The sequence below is a fragment of the Meriones unguiculatus genome, chromosome 7 (genome assembly GCF_030254825.1).
Source record: "Meriones unguiculatus strain TT.TT164.6M chromosome 7, Bangor_MerUng_6.1, whole genome shotgun sequence".
Taxonomy (NCBI): Eukaryota; Metazoa; Chordata; class Mammalia; order Rodentia; family Muridae; genus Meriones; species Meriones unguiculatus.
In genome coordinates, this window is record NC_083355.1 from 85,388,565 (window position 1) to 85,412,366 (window position 23,802).

At 37.1% G+C, this 23,802-nt stretch overlaps 1 protein-coding gene across 25 annotated transcripts in view; it reads left to right on the top strand.

Moving 5' to 3' along the window:
• The window catches only part of Gphn (gephyrin), a 416,220-nt gene that overhangs the window by 280,917 nt on the left and 111,501 nt on the right, over positions 1–23,802 (top strand). For 15 of the 25 annotated variants that reach the window (XM_060387716.1, XM_060387720.1, XM_060387721.1 and 12 more), the window contains one exon: positions 5,015–5,057. In XM_060387716.1, coding sequence (XP_060243699.1) covers positions 5,015–5,057 — 43 coding nt within the window. Of the gene's footprint in view, positions 1–2,760; positions 2,824–5,014; positions 5,058–23,802 lie in introns of all 25 variants that reach the window. The other 10 variants (XM_060387712.1, XM_060387715.1, XM_060387719.1 and 7 more) reach the window with 1 other exon arrangement.

Consider the following 23,802-nt stretch of genomic DNA (forward strand, 5'->3'; position numbering starts at 1 on the left):
CAAAAAAACTTCATATTTTCTATCAGAAATCTAAAGTTATGGGAGAACCTAGCACCTGAAATGCTTAAACTATGGTACAGGAAAAGTCAAGCTATTCTGGCCTGTTAATAATAAATTTTAAAGTATGTTATAGCTGCATGGTGTTTGAATAGTCAGAAAACTGCTAACTAAATTGGGATATCATCATGAATTAAAATTCATGTCACACAAAAGGAAAAACCAAACTGAGTTAAGTAATGCCATTAATAGAATAACGGGGGGGGTGTTTTTTTCTGATGAATTGGTGTGATCTTACTACTGACAAGAACAGCCCATATTTAAGTAATATTTATTGAGAATAAAATTCATAGGAAATTTAGTTTCTAAATAGATAAGCTTTTTATTTTAAACAATATAAATTTAAATTGTATCTTTCCAAACCAGATAACATCTCAGATTATATAATTAAGCAAATATTTAAAGTGTGATTACTGACCAGTTATTAGTCATGCTAAAATTTTAAATGATTTTCTGGATGTTCATCAAAGAAAATGATTTATTTGTGTCTTCATTTTGACCCCACCTGACCAACTGCTCAGAATTTTTCCATAAGAGCCATGTTTTTTAGCATTTCTAAGAGAAAGAACATGAATGAGCCTAGTGAGCATTAAATTAGAAGTTTTGTAAGACTGGATTAGTGTTGACCTGCAGTTAAATATGATCCTTATTTTAATATTATGCATCCTAATATGGTTATGAACGTATCCTTAGCATGGGCTTGGATTGATTGGTTTCAGTCCTTTCTTCTGTGAAATGCAGAAAGAAAGAAATGTTTGTTAGTTCCATGTACTTATACTAACTAGCTGTACACATCTGGCTTCCATTGGAGAGCCCCTGACATCACAGGGAACGGTGATCAAAATTCCTCACTCTAGCTTCAAGCTGGGGGCTCGTAGCTATTGCAGCATTGAAAGGGAATCTTTTCCTGGCTTCTTTAAAATGAGCATGGTGATGGGATGGTTTAAGGGAAGAACACCTCAAATCACATGACCACTGCTGTGCTTCTGTGTGTCCTGCTTTCTTCATAACAGCTTGGCACTACATTTTTTTCCCTGTATTGTTAGTGGACTTTTTTTGTATGTATGAGTGGGCTGGGGGCTGGGGACATAAATGAATGGTTATACATTATGCATGCATCTTTCACCACTATAGTGATCTGTCTTCCTTTATGTATCACAAATTACAATCATTCTTAACTTTTGTGTCCTGAGTGATTGAGCTTCCTGTTTCTCCCTTTTTGGTGTGAGACTTGTATGTTATTGATATGTTTTGACATTTACACCTTTAGTTGTTCGTGTTACATTAAACATAAGTTTAAAATTTTCTCCCAAAAAAGTTAGCTTTTCATGTTGGGCTGGAAGAATCTTCATTTCTGTGTAGCAATTCATGTTATTATAACCTATGGCTTTCAATTGTACCTTTTATAATGAAGCGCTGACTTTAAACACTGTGCTATTCTTGTTATGACCTAAGCATAAGGTAAGTAATTTATCTGTCTCTAAAGATTGTGGCTGCTTGTTTCAATTTTCTCAGTTTTTTTAAAGGCGTTTTTATTTTGTTCATTGCCATTTATTATGTGTTGTTCTTTCTTTGTTTCTGTCATATCTTAAGATTTCTTAATAAGCTATGTGATCTTAAGCAAAAATCCTATTTTACCTGTAAACATGTCTAAATAATTTGATGTCTTGAGCAATCTTGATTAATAAGTGAATACCTGTGTTTTCAGTAGTCTCATTTCTTTTTTATTTCCTCCATTTACTTCAATAAAATACACTGTTCTTACATTGTTTTAGTTCTGATTCCTGTGGAAAGGAAAATCATTTGTTTGTGCTATAAAATCAGTCAGCTATAATTGCAGTAAAATAACATGGCACAACAGAATAATGGGAATTCTAATTGTATACCTTTCATTGAACCTTTCATTCTTCCCTTAGAAATTTAATGTAATCCCATAATCTCAGATTATTTAATTTTTCATGTTCCCTTTTTCTCACTGTTTAAAACAAGTAACAAAATAAAATGAAATAAAACTTGATACTTTAAACTTATTTCTAATAGTAAATTCTATTATATAATGTTAGGTAAATAGCTTTTTATTGAGATTTTATAAAAAATAAATACTATAAATATGATCTTATGTAGTACAGAGTCATTCAGTACATACATTAACAATGAAGTGTTAAAAATTACTTTTCTCGGCTTATTTTAGATAGTCACATTTAAAATCACCAAGTAAAGAAAGTTATAATCACTGATTTTAAAAATAATTTCTCTAATCTGGTTCAACAGCCAATGTAACATAAATGGGAAACATTAGTTACACTACTTTTGGCAATTTGCACACCTTAATAAAGGCTCCTATTTTAGAGCACTGAATTGTTTTAATTCTCCAAATCTCTCCTCTAGAGTTGTTTGACAAAGTGGTTCCAAACTGAGGTATAAAAAAGCAATGTGGGTTTCTTTATCTGTATTATAAACAATTGTGGGAGGAGTTTGTTAATTTTTAAGCCACTTAGAGAAGCAGAAGGGATGTTTTTCTTTTGCTGTGGTTTTGTTAGAAAATACCAGGGAGTTCTTTACTGACGTTCCCATTATATACATTATCAAATGTATATAATAGACATTGTGTAAATTTGTTAGAACATTTTAATGAGACAATTTGAAGTACTCATCTGAACTGCTCTGTTCATTGTAAACTTCTTGTTTCTATCCACACACTAGCTCCACTCTAGGTTGGAAGGGCTTAAAGATGAACTCTGGAGAAATAGAGGCCACGACTTAAGAGTAACTATTCCTGACCAAAGGAGCTACTTTCCACTCGCAAACATTGCTTTGCGCGATGGGTTTGGCTCCTTCACATCTTGTTTTACATCTTGTTGAAGACTTTCTTGACTTCCATTTGACCTCTTTGAGCTGTTTTGTCTTTCAACATTTTCCTCTTTCTTTTCCTTCTTTCTCCCAGCTTTTCTTCCCATGCTTTCAGCGTTCTCTTGTGTTCTTTGAGTCACTTCTTCAAGTGTAGTTTCTCTCTTTATTAAGCTTGTCTATTAATTTGTCTGTTGGTGTGTGTTTCTTTTCCCGTTAAGACTGTAGAGGTAGAGTTACACTTGTTTTCATTTCATGGTATGCAAATTGCTCATTTATTTTGCAGAAAGTTCATTAGTTACACTTGCCTTCTTGATATGAATTTTCTATAAGAAACAGTAGAACATTCTCCATTTATACAGTCTCTCCTCTGTAAGCCCATGCTTTTTTATTTTAATTACTTCTTCAGTCTCTCTCTGCTTTTTTCGTTGTTGTTATTATTATTATCATTATCATATTTTCTTCCATGCTTTATTTTCTTTAAGTCACTAATTTCATTCTCATTTGGTCCAGCATTGTTCTTCAATAAGACTTGAAAGTAAAGAAATATAATAATTTTTTTTTGTTCTAGATGAATGTCATTTTACTATACCTAAAACTACTTAAACAATCTGGGCCAAAAGAAAACAACTAACAGTCATAATTTTTTTTTTGTTTTGATGTGTGTGTGTGTGCGTGCGTGTGTGCATGTGTGTGTGTGTGTGTTTAGATTTATTTATTTGCTTTGGTTTTTGTTGTTTGTTTTATCTGCTCATGGCACTTTTATTATTGTTTCTTTAAACATTAAACATTTGGCTTTTTGTTTTCAGGGAAGGACAGCCTAAGTTACAACATTCCTTTCATAAACTGTTTCATATATTATTAAACTGTGTTAAGCTATAGAAAGTTCTTTGTTGTCTATATTTCCACTTGGGGCAAGCTGCTGTGGAGTGGGAGGAAGAGGTATGGACCTTAAATAAAGTTGTATCTAAAATTCATAATAGTACAATTCAACGTGGCCATTGAGTTACAGTCATTTGGTAAACTTCAAAAGAAATGTTCCACTTTGATCTAAGTTTTTCAGTCACAGCATGAAGGGCCAGCCCCTAACTGACAAATTATATACACACGTAAAACTGGTTAATAGAGGAGTAAAATTTAACTCATTTCCAATAGAATTATTTTTCATTGCCAGTATTTTAAGAAGTTATTATAATCAGTATTACAGAAGTTATTACCATCAAAGGTAAATGTTACAGATAAGAAATTTTCTTTTCTCCTTATCAACACATATATAATAAAAATCACTACAATAGAATGTTTGATTTTAACTTTACATGGATTTCATTATTTATTCTAGTCAAGACATACAAAATACCTTAAGATTGGGAGTTAATATTCGTAACTAAATATGCAGTGTTAAATTTTCCCACATTGTCACCCTTCAATAAATATCCATACCAAGTTTATTTTAAGACCTCTTTAGATACCAAAATCCCAAATACTTGAGTTTCATGTGATAAAACGGCATATATTACTTACAGCCTAAGTATCTACCCATATACTTTACTTTAGCTTAGTAGACAAGTGCTCTACCATTGAGCTATAGCCCTCATCTCTGTTTTATAACTTAATGCAATATGAATGCTATGTAAATAATTGCTATATTGTGTTTTCATAAGGAGTAATGACAAGAAAATCAAGATCACACGTGCAGTACAGATACAGGTGGTAGTGCTGGTGTTTTGTGTTACTGGTTTTCTTCTCCTCCTTTTATTTTTTTCTTTTCATTTTCTTTTCTGATCCACAGTGTGTTGAATCTGCAGATATGAAACCCACAGATATGGAGGGCCACCTGGACTGATCTCAAATACACATAAATTGCTTTGGGTATTATCTTTGTCAAATTTATAATATTGTACCTGAAATATTTTCCTGGAACTCAATCTTTTTTTAAGCAAAACTGAATTAAATATATCTGGAAAGTGTAATAGACTTTTACTAACATGTTGTGATACACAAGATAAATAAAACCTTTTCTCCTAGACCTCAGGAGCTTGCCCATTAAGCATACTTATCTGGCAGTCCATGTTATAAGCCCTAAATTACTGAGTTTGTGCTCTTTCTGCAGGTCCAGTCCAGGTGCAGCAGCAAGGAGAACATTCTAAGAGCCAGTAAGTAGCCACCATTTCAGGTAGGCTTCCAAACTATATAAATTGTGCCTCAGCAGAATATAGAGCTAAAGAATGGCATTTTGTTAAAAAAAAAAAAATTAAGATGAGTAGTGATAAAAGTTTATATCAAGAATATATACTTTATAAAATTCATATCCAAAACATTTCTTAATATCAATATAAATAAATATTTTCCTGAATCTAATTGTTTTTGCAAGCTGAGTAGGATTTGACACATTCAGATTGGGGTAGAAGTGAGCTTCTCTGTGACACTAATGTGAGGAGCATGTTCCTTTAATAGTCTCATAGCCAAAAATAACTTAGAAGCAGACTACAAGAAAGTAAGTCTGATATGATATAAAGCCATGAAAGCAGAAGACAGAGAGAGAAAGAGAAAAGGAAACAAAACAGCAAGCTGAGCATACATAGTTGTAGTCCTAGTCCTGAAGGATAAAGCAGGAAGATCCTAAGTTTTTAGTCAGTCTGTGCTACATCAATAAGGCCATGTCTCAAAAAGGGGTTGGAGGTGGGTTAGGCAATAAACAATAATTTTTAAAGATGAATTCCAAAATATTTTTACCTTCACAGGCAAAATGTATAAAAACATTGTTTCCTGGTCCAAGAATGAAAAATCTTTAATGCTTTCTTTTGGTTTGATCACTACAATATTAACCTGAAAGTCTCTGAACTTCGTGTATTCATTTTCTTGTTTTATAAAAATAAAACTATAAGGCCTGGCAGTATGTGGCGCACACCTTTAATAATAGCACTCAATAGTCAGAATCAGGTGGATCTCTGTGATAGTTCCAGGCCAGCCTAGTCTACAAGGTGAGTTCCAGGACAGCCAAAGCTACACAGAGAAATTCTGTCTCAAAAGGGGGGAGGGATGGAGGGATGGAAGGGGAGAGAGACAGGAAAGAAACTATGGATTTTTTTTTTTAATATATATATACTACTATCCTTAAAGTGAAATTCTATTGAAAGATTTCTCATGGTTTGGGATCCTCCAGAGAAAAAAAATGCTGTGTAATGCTTGGTTGTTGTATTATTTTTCTGTCTCTTAATAATTTAGTGACATCACCAAGCCTCTTTTTTTTTAATGGTTTTCAGTAGATATACTGGTAGGCCAGAATGAAATAGGTCTATTAGACACCCACGCTAATGGGATTTTTTTGGTAAATCAGATGTTTAATACTACAGTAGAATGTACGTATTATTTAACAATCAAAGCATACTTGGGAGGCTGAAGAGACAACTCAGTGGGTAAGAGGACTTACTTTGTAATCCCAAAGACCTAAGTTCAGATACCTAACAACCGTGTTAAAGGGGGAAAAAAGTGAGTCATAGTACACGGCGATAACCCAGCACCATGGGGAATGGAGACTAGAGGACTGCTAAAACTTGACCAAGCACTCAGCCAGGCTATCCAAAGGGGGTTGGGGGGTGAGGGGGTGAGGGCAAGCCCTAGGTTCAATAAGAGAATCTGTCTCAAGGAAATTAAGGTGGGGGGGTTGGTTTTTTTAATTAATTTATTTATTTTTATATTAATCACAGGTTATTTGCTTTGTATCCCAGCCATAGCCCCCTCTTTCATTCCCTCCCAATCGCACCCTCCCTCCCTCATCTTCTCCCTGCCCTTTTCCAAGTCCACTAATAGGAAAGGACCTCCTCCCTTTCCTTCTGACCCTAGTTTTTTTTTTTTTTTTAGCTTTTTGAAATACTTTCTTTTTTTATTTTTTTTATTTTTTATTTTTTATTTCTTTTATCAGTTACATTTTATTAACTCTGTATCCCAGCCGTGTCCCAATCCCTCATTCCCTCCCAGTCCCTCCCTCCCTCCCTCATCTCCACCGTGCCCCTTTCCAAGTCCACTGATAGGGGGGACCTCCTCCCCATTCATCTGATCCTGTTTTATCAGGTATCTTCAGGACTGGCTGCAAAGCCCTCCTCTGTGGCCTAACAGGACTGCTCCTCCCTTCGGGGGTGGGGAGACCAAAGAGCCAGTCATTGAGTTCCTGTTAGAAATAGTCCCTGTTCCCCTCACTTTGGGAAACCCATTGGTTACTGAGCTACCACAGGCTACATCTGAGTGGAGGTTCTAGGTTATATCCATACATGGTCCTTGGTTGAATGTCAGTCTCAGAAAAGACCCTGTGCCCAGATATATTTGCTGACCCTAGTTTATCAGGTCTCTTCAGGACTGGCTGCAGTGTCCTCTTCTGTGGCCTAGCAAGGCTGCTCCTCCCTCGGGAAAGGGGGAGTCTAAGAGCTCGCCATTGAGTTCATGTTGGAAATAGTCTCTGTTCAGGTAGGGGGAGTTTTAAAGCAAGTTGCCTCCATCTTCCACTGGCCTCTTTGCACACAAATGGATGTACACAACACACCACACATACACCAAACCATATACACAATTCCGTAATTGTTTATCAGTAATGATAGCACTAGGGAAACTGAAACAAAACAACTAAGAGCTAAAAGTCAACCTCGGGTATAGAATTTGAAAATTCTAATCCTATAGTGCACATTTGAGAACTTCAAATAAGTGAACATATATACTTTTAGGGAAATATTTCCTATTTCTGTGTTATGAATCTGTTAACTTCTCTCAAAGCCCTTGAGTATTTGTTTGATTGTGATCTTTAGAGAGTATTATAAAAAATAAATGCAGGGCTGGATTTTAGCTCAGTGGTAGAATGTTTCCCTAGTGTAATTGAGGCCATAGGTTCAATTTCCAGCACTGTAAAATAAATTAATAAATTTAAACAGTCATGTGTAGGTACCATACCTTCACAACTTTCCAAAGTATGTAACTCTGAGAGAGACTTTGAAGTAATGAGATATAAAATCTTATAAACACTAAGACCTAAGTTTGAGAAACCTGTGGGTCAGACATGATAATTGAATGTTCACTAAAATAAAGCAAGATAGCTAAATGAACTTTAAAATTACATCTTATGATGAAAAGTGCATAATTTTTACACATTTTTACTTCTGAAATTATAGGTCACTGGGAATAATAATGATGATTAGAAACAAATACTTTTTGAGGACACATTCTCTTGAACTTTATTTCCTATCTACCACAGACTTTAGTGTTACATTTCAGTTACTATCTTACTGTATTAGTGGCTTATAATCAGTTTGGATAATCATGGTAGCCCAAATATTCTTTATTGTTTTCTTTGGGGAAAGTAGTCATATAGATGGGCCTTGTGGCTCTTTAGACCCACATGGAGCCCAACCAATATCGTACCTTCATGGTTTTGTGACTTCTGTAAGTTTATGTTCTTTCAACTTAATACCATGTTAATAGTTCCTGTTCATACCATGGCTTCAACCAAAGTTCAGAATGCTGTCCCTCATCTAGACTCATTTTTTTCATTATGAGGTAGGTGTGTGTATGTGTGTATGTGTGTGTGTGTGTGTATGTTTGTATGTCCATACCTGTGTATGAACATGAATGCCGATGGCACTGACGTGGCGGTCAGAAGACAACTCAAGATAGTCAGTTCTCTCGTTCCATGTCAGTCCCAAGGATCAAACTCAGGTCATCAGTCTTAGCAAGGACCGTTCCCCACTGAGCCATCTTAGCCTGTTTCTTTTATCTACAATATCCCCTTTCCCTATTCATACTGCTCTTATCTCCCTAATCTTCTTATTTACCACGTAGTCCATATTGCAGTTCCATAGAAGCTATTAATAGTTACTCATTCTCTCAATACTAAATACTAACTCTGTTCATTTGATATCTGTTTTCATGCATAAACAACCTACCATTTGTGTATAAACCATTGACCATTTGTTAGAATTCTGTGACGCCTCTGAGTTTTCCTTAGTCAGGGTGACTAATCCTTCTTGTATAGCCCATCAGTTATTATATCAAGAAAATAGCACCAGACTGGCCTGACAGCCCAATCTATTGGCATTTCTCAATTTTCCCAGATGGCATTCTCTGACAGCAGGTTTGAACTGCTCTTAAACCAAATATTTAGTCTGTTGGGATGTATTTTGGTATTGGGATATAAATGCTATAATTTTAGTGAGTGCTGCCTATCTGGTGTTTACTATAGCCTCCTTAATACCCCTTTTTTTTTTTGGTACCTTTTGTAGTACTCACTTCGTTAGGAAGCAGTAGTGTACTTAAAGTGCTATTATTAATTGGATGATTTTTTTTGCATGTGTATCAAGTTCAAAACCTCATTTCTAAAGCATTCCAAAACATTGACTCATTAATCCTGAAGTATAATATCAATGCATTTAAATTAAATGGCTTACCTTGCTGACAAGGTGTATTCAGTAACATTTTCTATCTGAGTAGATTTTGCTTCTGACAAAGGATTATATTCTAGGGGTGGCAATTTATAAAAATAAGATGAACCCAGAGTAAGAAGTTATTAAAGAGTTAATTTCAATTCATAGCCATGTTTATGTTTGTTATCCAGGAAAGAGATTTAATCTACAAATGTTAAAATTAACCCACCAGGGAGAACCACTCTGACATAGTTTACAGCCAATTGAAACTTTTAGCCACATCCGAGTGTTTGGGGATCTAGGTTTGGCCCCAAGTGTCCAGAAGATGGGGTGTTTAAAGGCAAAAACCATGCCCTGGCATCTCACTAGATTCACAGAAGTAAGCAGTTTAAAGCGAGCAGTTTAACAGAAGCTAAAGCAAGCAATTAGCCTGAGGGAGTTCCATACAAACAGTCAGTATAACAGAGGCTAAGTTAGCTAGGACATCTTGACCTTGGGTTCCTAGAATAGAGTTGGGTAATTTTTTATGGGATTCTCCATCAAGGAGATCAAATTCTAGTTAAACCAAAATGGCCTCAGCAAGAAAACAAGATGGCAGAACTGTTGCGCTGTCTAGCTCATGTGTGAATATGGCAATTTCAAAATCTATGACCCTACTACCTGTAAAAACTACTAAAGGCAAGAATCATCTCAGTTATCTCTTAGTAACTACCATGAAAAAGCTTTAAAACTTTTTAAAAGTCTGTTAGTAGTGAGAGATTTCCTTCCCTGCTCTTTTCTGAAGGGAAATGGAGGAGGAATGGATGTGGGGTAGGGAGCTGGGAGGAGTGAAGGAAAGGGTAACTGTGTCTGGATTTATTGTGTGAGGGAAGAATAAACATAAATAAATCATATCATAGGTAATGGATTATACTTTAGACAAAGTCATAAATTCTCTTTGAAAACTATTATGGTGTGAATCTGAGGTGCCCTCCCCCCAATTATTTATGTATATATTTCAGTATACATATATATATATATTTGAATACTTAGTTCTTAGCTGGTGTTTTGATTTGGGCAGATTGTGAAACACTGAGAAAGTAGGGCCTAACTGAGGAAGTAGATCACTGTGGAGAGAGCCATAAGGATATACCTAAGTCTGCTTCTAGCCTAACTCTTGTTTCCTGATGGACCATGATATATATACCAAACTATGCTGCAAGTTCCCATTGCATGAATGGCTTCCCAGCCACCATGCCTTTTCTACCGTGATAGACTATAGTTTCTTAAACAATTAGCCAGCATAACTCTTTCTTCCTTCAAGTTGCCTCTATTAGACATTTTATAACTGTGATGCAGAAACTTTATATTCTATGAATATGGTAGATCTTTGAGACAGTGGGTGAGTGGATTGGAATACTTGCTCTGCATGCATGAGGATCTGAATCTAAGTGTTCAGCACTCGCTTTTTAAAATTTTGTTCAAAGCAGCTAATTTTGAGGGAGAGACAGGTGGATCTAAGGTGCTGCCTGGCTAGCTAGCCTGTACTAGACAAAACAGGGAGCTTAGAGTTCAGTGACTAGACCCTGTGTTAAAAGAATAATTGAAGGAACAATTGAAGAAAAGATACCTCTTTTAAGTCCTCTTATAGGATCACATGTGTATGCCTGTACACACGACACTGTACAGCCATGTGTGTGCACTATACACACACTGCAGCAAAAAAGAGAGGAAAAGCAACAAACATGGAGACTCAGCACTAGAGTTACCCTATCTTTAACCCGCATCAAAACGTTGTCTACATATGGTAGGAGGGTAGAAACACCAGAAAGCATATGCTCCTTCACCCTACCTGAGTGCTGGTAAGGAACAGAGGTATGTTTACCACAGTAAACAGCTGGAGAACACCCAGTAACACACATTTATTTGAGGTATTTCTTCAGAGTAATTGAAAAAGACAACTTCCAACACATTAGATTTTTGGAATTTCATTTTCTTTTTCTTCTAAAGTATCTCTCAAGAAAATCTGTTCATATTGAAAACTTTCATATGTGCCATTGTAAGTCTCAATTATTCTTGGTAAAACTTTGCAATTTGAATCCTAGGATATACAGATTTCAGTTACAGCATATATATTCTTTTAAATCAAATTTTTATTTTTTATATTAATTACAATTTATTCACTTTGTATCCCAGCTGTATCCCCCTTCCCCATTCCCTCTTAATCCCACCCTCCCTCCCTCATCTCCTCCCATGCCCCTCTCCAAGTCCACTGATAGGGGAGGTCCTCCTCCCCTTCCATCTGACCCTAGTTTATCAGGTCTCATCAGGACTGGCTGCATTGTCCTCTGTGGCCTGGAGCATAGGTATTCTTGAAATATAAGAGTCTTATCTTTCCAGCAATACTTCCAGAAATAGTTGATCTAAGTGTTACTTATGTACGTAATTCATCAGCCAAGCTAATGGCTGGGCCATCAAATTGCAGTTCCTTTAGTGTGGTAAGATTTAAAGAACTTTCTCATGTTGCCTTTCTTACACTAACCACAAAAATAAGAATAAGAAACTAAAGTGGTATATGGTGGCATCTCTCTATAATACTCTTTTAAAATGTCAAAGGTGGGAGGATCTGAAGCTTGAGACCATCCTGGGACTTGTTGTGAGACCCTGTTTCAAAAGATGAGCAGGGTGGGGGGGCTAGGTTGAAGAATAATCTAGGGGAAAGTTTATTCAAAGAAACTAAAAAACAACCTGAATGAAAAATCTCGGTTTCCAGAGCCAAACTTGAGACAAGTTGAGATCATAGTGTCATGGCTTAATCACTGTGGATATAACAAGGTAAATGTTTGTACAGGAGTAGGCTTTCTTTCCTTCTTTTCTTCTTTCTTTTTATATTCTTTCTTTCTATTTTTAGTTATGCTATTCTGCTCTGTAGAATAAGATTGTCGTGTAAGCAAATATTAAAACCTGAGCAGAAGTCAGATTGAGCAAAGAGCTTGTGCTAATTCTGGACAATCATACAAGAATCTCCAGGAATAAAGACAGTGTACTTAAGTTTTGGTAATTGAGTTATTTTGGTTTTGTTTGTGGGGATTTGGGGGAGGTTTGTAATTTTGCTTTGAGTTCATTTTGGGTATATTAGCTTATTTTGGTACTCTCTTAGTATTACTCTGAGTATCCATGAAGTAATTATGGCATATGGTAACAAAAACCAAACCAACTCAATCCAAGTCTGAAATTAAAAAGGCAATATTCTCTCTCTCTCTCTTTCCACATCTAAGTTCCTTTGAGGTCAAAAGTGAAATGTCATATTCTATTCCAAGAATTAAGTCTTTAAAAAATATTTTCAATGAATCTTTTGTGGTTACTCAAGTTTACACACAGCCAGTAAGCCATGTCCTTTTCTATGATCTTTTTTCCCCCTTCATTTATTTGAGACAAGACTTCACTCACTAAGTAATGCAGGCTGGCCTGAAATCTGTGATCCTTGTGCCTCAAATGCTGGGATTACAGGTATGCGCTATCACACTCTGATTAGTGCCCTAAATATCAGTAAACGTTAATATTTTACTTTTAATATAAAATTTACATAATGTAAAATTATTTAAATAATTCATCAATAATTTGTAAGCTTACAATATTATTCAACAGAGAGTGCAGGGAATCTTAAGAAAGAAGGGGAAGATAGAAAGACCTGGAGGGAACAGGAGCTCCACAAGGAGAGCAACAGAACCAGAAAATCTGGGCACAGGCATCTTTTCTGAGACTGATACTCCAATCAAGGACCATTCATGAAGATAACCTAAAACCCCTGCACAGATGTAGCCCATGGCAGCTCAGTTTCCAAGTGGGTTCCCTAGTAAGGGGAACAGGGGTTGTCTCTGACATGAACTCAGTGTCTGGCTCTTTGATCACCTCCCCATGACGGGGGAACAGCCTTACCAGGCCACAGAGGAAGACAGTGCAGCCAATCCTGATGAGAACTGATAGGGTAGGGTCAGATGGAAGGGAAGAGGAACTCCCCGATCGGTAGACTGGGGGAGGGACATGGGAGGAGAAGAGGGAGGGAAGGAGGGCTTGGGAGGGGACAAGGGAGGAGGTTATAGCTGGAATACAAAGTGAATAAATTATAATAAATTAAAAAAGAAATATAAAAAAAATGTTTTCATCACCCAAACTGATACTCTTTAAGCAGTTTCTTTTCATTGTTCTCCCCGTCATCAGCCCCTGGAAGCCAGCATATGCTTTGCATCTCTAGGAATTTCAATCTCTATTCTGAATATTTCATATATATGAAATCATGTTCATGATGTTTTTTTGTCTGGATTCTTATTTTATTTTATTATCATGTATTAATTATCTGTACTATTTCATTATGACAACTTCATATGTATATATAACAATTTTATTCACACGCGCTCCATTACCCTCTCTTGTCCCCTCACTCTCCTACTGATCCCATTCCCCTTCCAACTAATCTTTCTTTTATTTTTAAGTCTTTTAAGGTGTGGGTTAACCATTAATTTAATTAGGCTTTTTTACAAAAGCATGGATTAGAGGTTGTTTACAAGAGTATGGGAAACTTAGCAGTGACTACACCACTACAGAAAATGACTCTTCCTCCCTAGCAACCATTAACTGCCCATAGATCTTCAGGGGAATAAGGCTTTGGAAGCCCTCAACCCCCACAGAGTGTTGATGGAGCCAGTCTTGTGCACATTTTGTATAAATAATCATACTTGCTGTGGGCTCATGAGTACAATGGCTGTATCATGCCCAGAGCAGTGTTCTACTGTACTCTACACATTCTTCCAGCTTTTATATTCCTTACAACATGTATTCCAAAGTTTTTCTTCACCCTTTAAGGAAGTTCCATTTAGGCCTCAGCACTCAATAGTCACTCATTCTTAGCACTTTGACCAGCTTAGAGTTTCTGCAGTAACTACCACCTACTATAAAAGGGAACTTCCTTGCTGGCAGCACTAATTAAAGCTAACAGCAGCACTAATCTTTGGGGATAAGCATAAATACTTAGAAGGCAATCTCAACAAAACAACAGCGGTCATTTTCCCACTACAACCAATGACCTCAAAGTCACGGGCTTTAATCAGGTTTACAGTACCTGCTCCTATGGCCTCATCTGATCAGAAACTTTGGTTGCCTCTTTAACAGTGTTTAATAGCACAAGTGTGTATATTTTGCCTTCCACGTTAGCTGGAGTATGAAGGTTGCATGACTGAGTAAGACTGTTGATCACTTTTCTCTCCCAAGTAATCTGTTTAGCATCTTCAGGCACTTTGAAAGATAGTAAGCAGAGACAAACCTTCTAGCTCAATTCTAGTCTGATTTCTTCGTGTCCTGTAATCAGATCTTTGGTGTCTTTATCAATAGGCTCTTAACCATCAAGTTCTAGAGAACAATCAAGAGCAGTGACAATAGCCTATGTTGTTTTGCAGGACTCAAGGACTTCCTTGACCAACAACTCACTAAGGTGGTAGTACAACCCTAGCACTAGGGTTTTTATTTGAAAATCTATGGCTCTTGTGAGCAGTAAACATCCACATATGGCACTTCTGTTTAAATTAATTTTTATTGAATTTTTTTTTGATGAGCTTACAAAATGCCAGGTCTCTTTATAGCTTTATCGTACATTCTTAGTCATGGTTGACTGTCCCCTACACCTACTCCTCTCCCCCATCTTCATGCCCCTGTCTCCATGCCTCCATCCCATTTTGAGATTTTTTTTCCCTCTAGTCCTTTGAAGGTTTCTTCTTTTAGGGAGTGTTAGGGGCACTCCTGTTATATAGTCAGTTCTCTGTTAAACTTGCTCTCTACCTACATTCTGCATTAGCAAGGTCATTCCTCACGAAGCTATGAAGTAAACCAAATCTATTACTCCCAACCCACATCTTTTCTCTAAAAGTCATATTTGATTCCTAACTGCCTATTATAAATCTCTTCTTATGTATTCCACAAATAGCTCATTTTTGCCATGACAAAAACCAAATTTATAATCTCAACCTGCTCTTTTGATATCACAAGAATGATGTTTGTCCAAACCAAAAATCTTTATAATTTTTTAGTCCCTCGTCTCACAGACACCACTTTTATCTTTTTTATAAAGCAGGTACCTGCCATACTCCTTTAGTGACTTTACTATTTTGCATAAAGACTAAATTTCAAATTGCTCACAATAAGATTTCTAGTTACCTTTAAATTTACCGCTAATACTCCATCTTGATTTGGTCACTAGACATACAAAACTTAGGATTTTCAAATGTTTCCCCCCTTTCCTAAATTGTTAATCTCCCATCTCTTCTGAAACTTGGATAATTCCTATTTATCCTACATTTTTTTCTAGAAGGCTTTCTGTCACACCCTAAACATAAGCAAATTGTTCCTTCTGTGTTTTTCTGCAGTGTCCTGTATTTTTCCCTACTTTAGTGAAACCCTAGTTACGATGTGGTGACTGTCTCTCAATAAGTGATTTGAACACACAAGTAAACAAAATAATAGAAGAAAGACCTTGGGCAGATAGAACAGATAAGAGACAACAGAATATTTAGTAAGAAACAAGGATGGAAGCAACAGAAGAAAAACTAAATAATGCCAAAGGCAATCTGTTTGTTAACAAGCACTGTTTTTCTTAATTACTCTTTATTTCATGTTTCAGTTTTGGCCCTTTTCCATTCATCTATCCCTAACTAAATAGGTTTTGGGTGGGTAATATTATATCTTGATGATAAATGCATGAAGTTTTCTCTTTTCTATTATTCCTAGGAAATTGTTTTTAAATAATTCCTTGAATAAAATCCCAATTTTGGGTGGCTTTATTATTTCTTTATTTACTTATTTATTATTTACTTACTTATTTATTGGGTTTTTTTTGAGGCAGGTCTCTCTGTGTAGCCCTGCCAGTCCTGAAAGTCACTCCATAGACCAGTCTGTCTTAAAATTCAAAGGTCAGCCTGCCATTGCCTCCCAGGTGCTGGATGCATCACCACGGCCTGGCCTGGCCTTTTTTTTTTTTTTTTAAGAAAAATATCCATTGCTCAAATGTGTTTTCAAAGCAAAGACTCATGACCAAACCTTTGGCAGAGTACAGGGAATCATAAGAAAGAAGGGGAGTTAGTCTGATGGGGAAAGGATAGGAGCTCCACAAGGACCAAATATATCTGGGCACAGGGTCTTTTCTGAGACTGACATTCAACCAAGGACCATGTATGGATATAACCTAGAACCTCCACTCAGATGTAGCCTGTGGTAGCTCAGTAACCAATGGGTTTCCCAAAGTGAGGGGAACAGGGACTATTTCTAACAGGAACTCAATGACTGGCTCTTTGGTCTCCCCACCCCCGAAGGGAGGAGCAGTCCTGTTAGGCCACAGAGGAGGGCTTTGCAGCCAGTCCTGAAGATACCTGATAAAACAGGATCAGATGAATGGGGAGGAGGTCCCCCCTATCAGTGGACTTGGAAAGGGGCACGGTGGAGATGAGGGAGGGAGGGAGAGACTGGGAGGGAATGAGGGATCGGGACACAGCTGGGATACAGAGTTAATAAAATGTAACTGATAAAAAAATAAAAAAATAATAAAAAAAATTTTTGAGGTAAAAAAATAAAGAAAAATATCCATTGCTCAAATGAGGGACATCTGGGTTGTTTCCAGGTTCTGGCTTTTACGAATAAAGCTGCTACAAACATGGTTGAGCAAATGTCCTTGTGTACTTGAGCATCTTTTAGATATACGCCTAGGAGTGGTATAGCTGGATCTTGAGGAAGTGCTATTCCTAATTGTCTGAGAAAGTGCCAGATTGATTTCCAAAGTGGTTGTACAAGTTTACATTCCCACCAGCAATGGAGGAGGGTTCCCCTTTCTCTACAACCTCTCCAGCATGTGTTGTCACTTGAGTTTTTGATCTTAGCCATTCTGATGGGTGTCAGGTGAAATCTCAGGGTTGTTTGATTTGCATCTCTCTGATGGCTAAGGACATTGAGCATTTCTTTAAGTAACAGGACAGGAGCCTACCACAGAGGGCCTCTGAAAGACTCTAACTAGCAGTGTATCAAAGCAGATACTAAGACTCATAACCAAACCTTCTGCAGAGTCAGGGAATCATAAGAAAGAAGGGGGAGTTAGTATGACCTGGAGAGGATAGGAGCTCCACTCTAGAACCCCTGCTTGGATGTAGCCCATGGCAACTCAGTATCCAAGGGGGTAAAGGGGAACAGGGACTATTTATGACATGAACTCAATGGTGGGCTCTTTGACCTCCCCGCTCCCCCTCCCCCGAGGTTGGAGCAGCCCTGCTAGGCACCCAGAGGAGGACCTTGCAACCAGTCCTGAAGATACCTGATAGACCAGGGTCAGATGAAAGGGGAGGAGGTACTCCCTTATCAGTGGACTTGGAAAGGGGCAGAGAGGAGATGAAGGAGGGAGGGTGAGATTGGGAGGGAATGAGGGAGCAGGATACAGCTGTGATACAAAGTTAATAAACTGTAATATTAAAAAATAAAAAAATAATAATAAATGAATCAATAAAAGTAAAAAAAATATTTTAATGCTCTTCTATGGCATTCTAATCCCTTATATTCTTGATTAGCATTCAGTAGATCATAAAAATGCTTGTCATCACTAACACAGTTTTTCTATGCATAGCTAAATGTAATTAGCAACTAACTCCATAAGTGTTTGTTGAGTACTATTCAAGCACTGTCCTCTACTTTCTCTCCTAGTCTCCAAAATAAATCAACTATATTTAATAAGTTTTCTTTTTTAAAATTTTTATTTATTTATTTATAAGTTACAGTTTGTTCATTTGGTATCCCAGCTGTAGCCCCTAACTCATCTACTTCCAATCTCACCCTCCCTCCCTCATCTCCTCAGGTGCCCCTGTCCAAGTCCACTGATAGGGAAGATCCTCCTCTCCTTCCCTCTGACCCTAGCCTATCAGGTCTCATCAGGAGTGGCTGCATTGTCTTCCTATGTGGCCTGGTAAGGCTGCTCCCCCATCAGGTGGATTTGATCAAAGAACTAACCATGAGTTCGTATCAGAGACAGTTCCTGTTCCCATGACTAGGGAATCCATTTGGAGACTGAGCTGCCATAGGCTACATCTGTGCAGGGGTTCTAGGTTATCTCCATGCATGGTCCTTGGTTGGAGTATCAGTCTCAAAAAAAGACCTGTGTGCCCAGATTTTTTGGTTCTTTTGTTCTCCTTGTGGAGTTCCTGTTGCCTCCAGATCTTTCTATCTTTCCATTCCTTCATAAGATTCCCTGCACTCTGCCCAAAGTTTGGCCATGAGTCTCAGCATCTGATTTGATACCTTGCTGGGTAGAGTCTTTCAAAGGTCCTGTGTGGTAGGTTCTTGTCCTGTTGCCCGTTTTCTCCCTCTTCCAATGTCTGTCCCCTTTGCCTTTCTACATGAGGGTTGATTATCTTACCCAGTGTCCTCTTTCTTGCTTAGTTTCTTTAGGTGTACAGATTTTAGTATGTTTATCCTATATGTAATATCCACTTATAAGTGAGTATATACCATGTGTGTCTTTCTGCTTCTGAGATACCTCACTCAGGATGATATTTTATAGTTCCCACCACTTGCCTGCAAATTTCATGATTTCCTTGTTTTTAATTGCTGAGTGGTATTCCATTGTGTAAACGAACCACAATTTCTGTATGCAGTCCTCAGCTGAGGGATATCTGGGTTGTTCCCAGATTCTGGCTATTGCAAATAAAGCTGCTTTGAACATGGTTGAGCAACTAGAGTTCAATAGCAACAGAAATAACAAAAAGCCTTACATACGCAGTACTGCAGGTAAACAAAAGAGAAAGCAACAAATTTCAAGCTAAAAAGAAAAAAATAGTACAATTGCTCTTAACTGGGAAACTACATGCAAATGCCCTGAAAAGTCACATTCCACCCTCTCCCACCCCAAAATAAAAAAAGTCTTTAAGACCCTACCTCCCCAGAATCTCTGGGCAGGTTGATTGGAAAAGGATATTCCTCAGTACAAAGCCAGTCTGTGAAGAGTAGGAGCTTGACTCTTCAAATGCGTAAAACACAAGGTAGGGAAGGAGAGGAAGGGACAAAGGACACACCAAGCAATATAGGAACATGACCCCACCACAGGACAGACAAATCAGAAACCAACTAGGAAAGATAATTGTGTAACAGAGAGCCTAAAATCATTACTTTTAAAAATCTTGATGATCCAAAGAGAAAAGTTAATGATTTGAAATAAAAAAAAACAGTACATGAACAAAATTACAATATCAATGGAGATTTAAACCATATGAAAATAAATCTTAGAGCAGATGAATATAATAACTGAATTGAATTTTTTTTCTGGAGCTCAGCAGCAGGTTTTTTTAAAGATTTATTTATTTCAAATATATGAGTGTTCTGTCTGCATTTATATCTGCCAGAAGAGGGAATCAGTTCACATTATAGATGGTTGTGAGCCACCATGTGGTTGCTGGGAATTGAACTCATGACCTTTGGAAGAGCAGACAGTGCTCTTAACTGCTGAGCCATCTCTCCAGCCCTCAGCAGCAGATTTGATCAAGCAAATGAACACAAACAAAGATATAGGTCATTTGAAATTCTGCAGTTAGAAAAACAGAAGTGAGAAATTCAAGGAACTTTATGGTGTGTTATCAATTTGTGTGAAGAAAAGACGGAAAAAAATAGAAACAAACCAGAGAAAGAGGAAGGAGGAGATAAAATCTTTTGAAGAAATATTGACAAAGACATTCCAAACTTAAGAAAAAAAATGTAGATTTAAATACATTAAGCTCAAAGCCTAGCCCTTCTGGTTAATGAAGTTAATAGGACCAGATTTTTAGCCTTACCATAATTTTGTTTTGTAAGTAGTAAGCTTAGAACATTTTCTAATAAGCACCTGTATGTTTAATAATAGTTGAGTAAAAAATCAACATACAGAAAGTTTAGTTATGAAAAATTAAAAGTCTTCTTTTACATTTTTCCATATCACAAAAACAAAATTTTAAAATAAGGGCAATGACAGTGACTCAGCTGCCATACAGATGTGTCTAACAAAACACTGCCTAGCTCATCTTTCTCAGGACCTTCCCCAGCCTGCAAAGCAACATAAGGTATACTTCCTCCTCTAAGGGTGCTCTAGGAAGTTCACTGTGTAGGAGACAAGATTGCCACTATATGCAAGGTGAACTCAGCACAGTTTGAGTCTGCTTCCACTTCCATAATTAAAAGTTAATAAAGTATTTGATGTGTGTTTGGATGGAAGGAGCTCTAATCATTGGGCATATATTATCCTGGGACCCTGCATTAATATGACTTTCAGTTGTCTTTCCTTGTGCTGCCTTGCCTTTCGGGAGACCACTATTTCCATTTCATTTTGTTCCATTTTCACCTCATTTTTGGTGAGCTCTCAAAGCTCATGCTTCTAGTTGATGAAAAACCACTTAGAAAAAGATATTTCAGCAGAACTGATGAAAGTCAGCATCAGCAGCAGTGAGAGTCTTGTCCCCTGACTTAGAAAGAAGATAGGCAAATAAAATAGGAAATCACGGTGGCTTTTAGGAGGGGAGCAGGACGTTTGCAGTGGCGTAAGTTTCATGGAATAGAGAAGTTAAAAATCATGACAGTGTAAATAGGGGTTTTGTTTTGTGTGTAACTAGCTGTTGTTCACTGCACTTATTTAATTCACTTTAATTAATGTATGCACTTTCCATCTTGATTGTAGCCCCTCCTCTCCTTCAGGTCCCACCTTCCCTCTCTCTTTCCCTGTTCCTCAGAGAAGGGGAGTCCCCCCACCCACAGCAACCTACTCCAGCTCATCAAGTTGCATCAAGACTGAGCCAGTCCTCTTCCCCTGTGGCCTGGTGAGGAAGCCCAGCCAGGGGAAAGTGATCAAAAAGCAGGCAACAGAATCCAAGTTAGAGAAAGCCCCTGCCTGCTCCCTTTACCCACATGAAGCCTGAGCTGCCTATCAGCTACATCTGTGTAGGTGGCCTAGATTCCAGTCTATTTGTGGTCCTTGGTTGGTGTTTTAGTCTCCACAAGCCTCTCTGGGCTCTGGTTAGTTTGCTCTGTTGCTCTTTTGGAGCTCCTGGTACCTCCAGGTCCTTCTATCCTTCCACCCACTTTTCCAAAAGACTCTGCTCACCTTACCCAACTGTGGTTGTGACTGTGCGTGTCTGTTTGGATCAGCTAGTAGGTGGACCCTCTCAGAGGACAGCTACACTAGGCTCCTGTCTGAACACATCTCTGTGAAAGTGAGGTGTGTGTAAGCCAGCAGGTTCAGGATTCCAAGATAAAGCCTTACAGACTTGATTCATGCTTATGCCCCTGGTCTCATGGGTTATTTTTAAAAATCCTCTTGAGATGCCATTGGAGAACTTGTTGACTACTTTGGTAACACAAGTTCCTATTTTAATATTGCATAGTACTGATTTTCTAGTTAGTACACTCCCATTCTCCATGTGAATATAACAGTTTTGGTTTTATTTCCAGTATCTTGGACCAGAACAATAATGCACTCAAGATATAGTTTTAATAAGGTCATATGTTATATAGAGTTAATGTTGCATAAGTTATTAAGTGGTATATATACCTTTACATGAAATTTAGGTACCTCATTGGGGTATATATATATACCTTTTCCCCTTTTTCTAATTTTATTTATAGCCTCTTAGCTATCTAAGTAGTATACATCTCACACTCAGGTTAACTATCAAAAAAATCAAACATTTTGATATTTACTGCAGATTTACTTACGGCCATATATTGATTATCTTTTATGACAAAACTATTGACCTTAATAATCAGATTGGTAGCATGACAGTGTGTATTGTGTGTATTATAAGTTTGAAATATGTTTATTTCCAAGATGGGAGGGTAGGAAATTGAGGATAGGAAAGATTTTTTTGGGTTAAATGTTTAAGGAATTCAATTAATTAACTCAAAATAAGAACTTTTTTCTAAATTTATTTCTTTAGCAGGTAAAAAATGTTTTGTTTTGTTTTTGTAAATAATGTTCAGGTTTTTTGGTGGGGGATAGGGAAGTTCATTGATATGCAAAGCAAGTGTTTACATACAGATTTGTTTTTGGCATATGAGAGGCTATTTTCCGTATAGTCCACCTTTCAATAAATACTAAGATTGATAACCACACACAAAAAAATATGAATGTGTGAAGAAAAGAAAAGAGGAAAGGAAAGATTAAAAAATAGAAACAAACCAAAGAAAAGGAGGGATGGAGGAGATAAAATTTTTGAAGCAATATTGACAAAAACTTCACAAACATAAGAAATGTGCAACTAAATATATTAAACACAAAGCTCTAGCTAGAATAAATAAAAAGAGACACAAAACAAGACATGCTATTTTCAGATTGTCACAAGCCAAGAACAATACAAAACCTCAAAATGAATAACAAAAAGTGATTGATCATTCTCAAAAGAAATCCCATATGAATCTCATTAGTTATAGTAAGAGATCTTTATAGACCAGAATTTGTTGAGATGTTATTTTCAAAGTGATAGGAAAAATATTTTAGCCAAGAATATTATGTCCAATAAAACTCTCCTTCAATAAAGAAAGACTTTCCCAAATAAACACAAGCTGAGGAAGGTCACTACCTGTAGATCTTTCTTGTGAGAAACACTGAAAGAGTACGTCAAGGTGAAGTGAAATGACACTAGACTACAGCATGAAAGCATACAGAAATAGAAGTCTGAAATTATATGGAAATATAATTACTGCATACAGGTGAATATATTGGCTAATATCAAATTTTGTAATACTTTAATGGTGGAGTTAAAAGCACTCTTAATTTGGGAGTTGTGAAAATGGCTACATGGTTAACAGCACTAGCTACTTACTTCAGAGTATTCTGGTTTAATTCTCAACACTCACATGGCAACTCAAAACCATCTATGACTGTAGTTCCAGAAAATCTGACATCCTCTTCTGGCTTCTTCAGGTACAAGTCACACTAATGGCATACAATCATGGAAGCTGGCAAAACACTCATATACAAATAACTTTTTTAAGTACTTTTATTTTGGTTAAAAAATGTAAACATAAAAACAAACTATAACTATAAAATGTTTGTAGATAACAGTATATCAAAATGTCAATATGTATTTTCAAAACTATAATTTAGGTAGGACAAACCTAATTTTGAGCCTGTGTTTAAGAAATGTGTATTAACCTCTGAAAGGCTCTGCCCTGCAGACTATCAATGCAGATGCTGAGACTTATGGGCAACCTTTAGGCAGAGTGCAGGGAGTCTTAGGAAAGAAGTGGCAAACAGTAAGATCTGGAGAGGACAGGAACCCCACAAGGAGAGCAACAGAAATAAAAAATCTGAGCACAGGGGTCTTTCCTGAGACTGATACTCCAACCAAGGACTATACATGGAGATAACCTAACACCCCTGAACAGATGTAGCCCATGGCAGTTCAGTATCCAAGTGGGTTCCATTGTAATAGGAACAGGGGCTATCTCTGACATGAACTGATTGGCCTGCTCT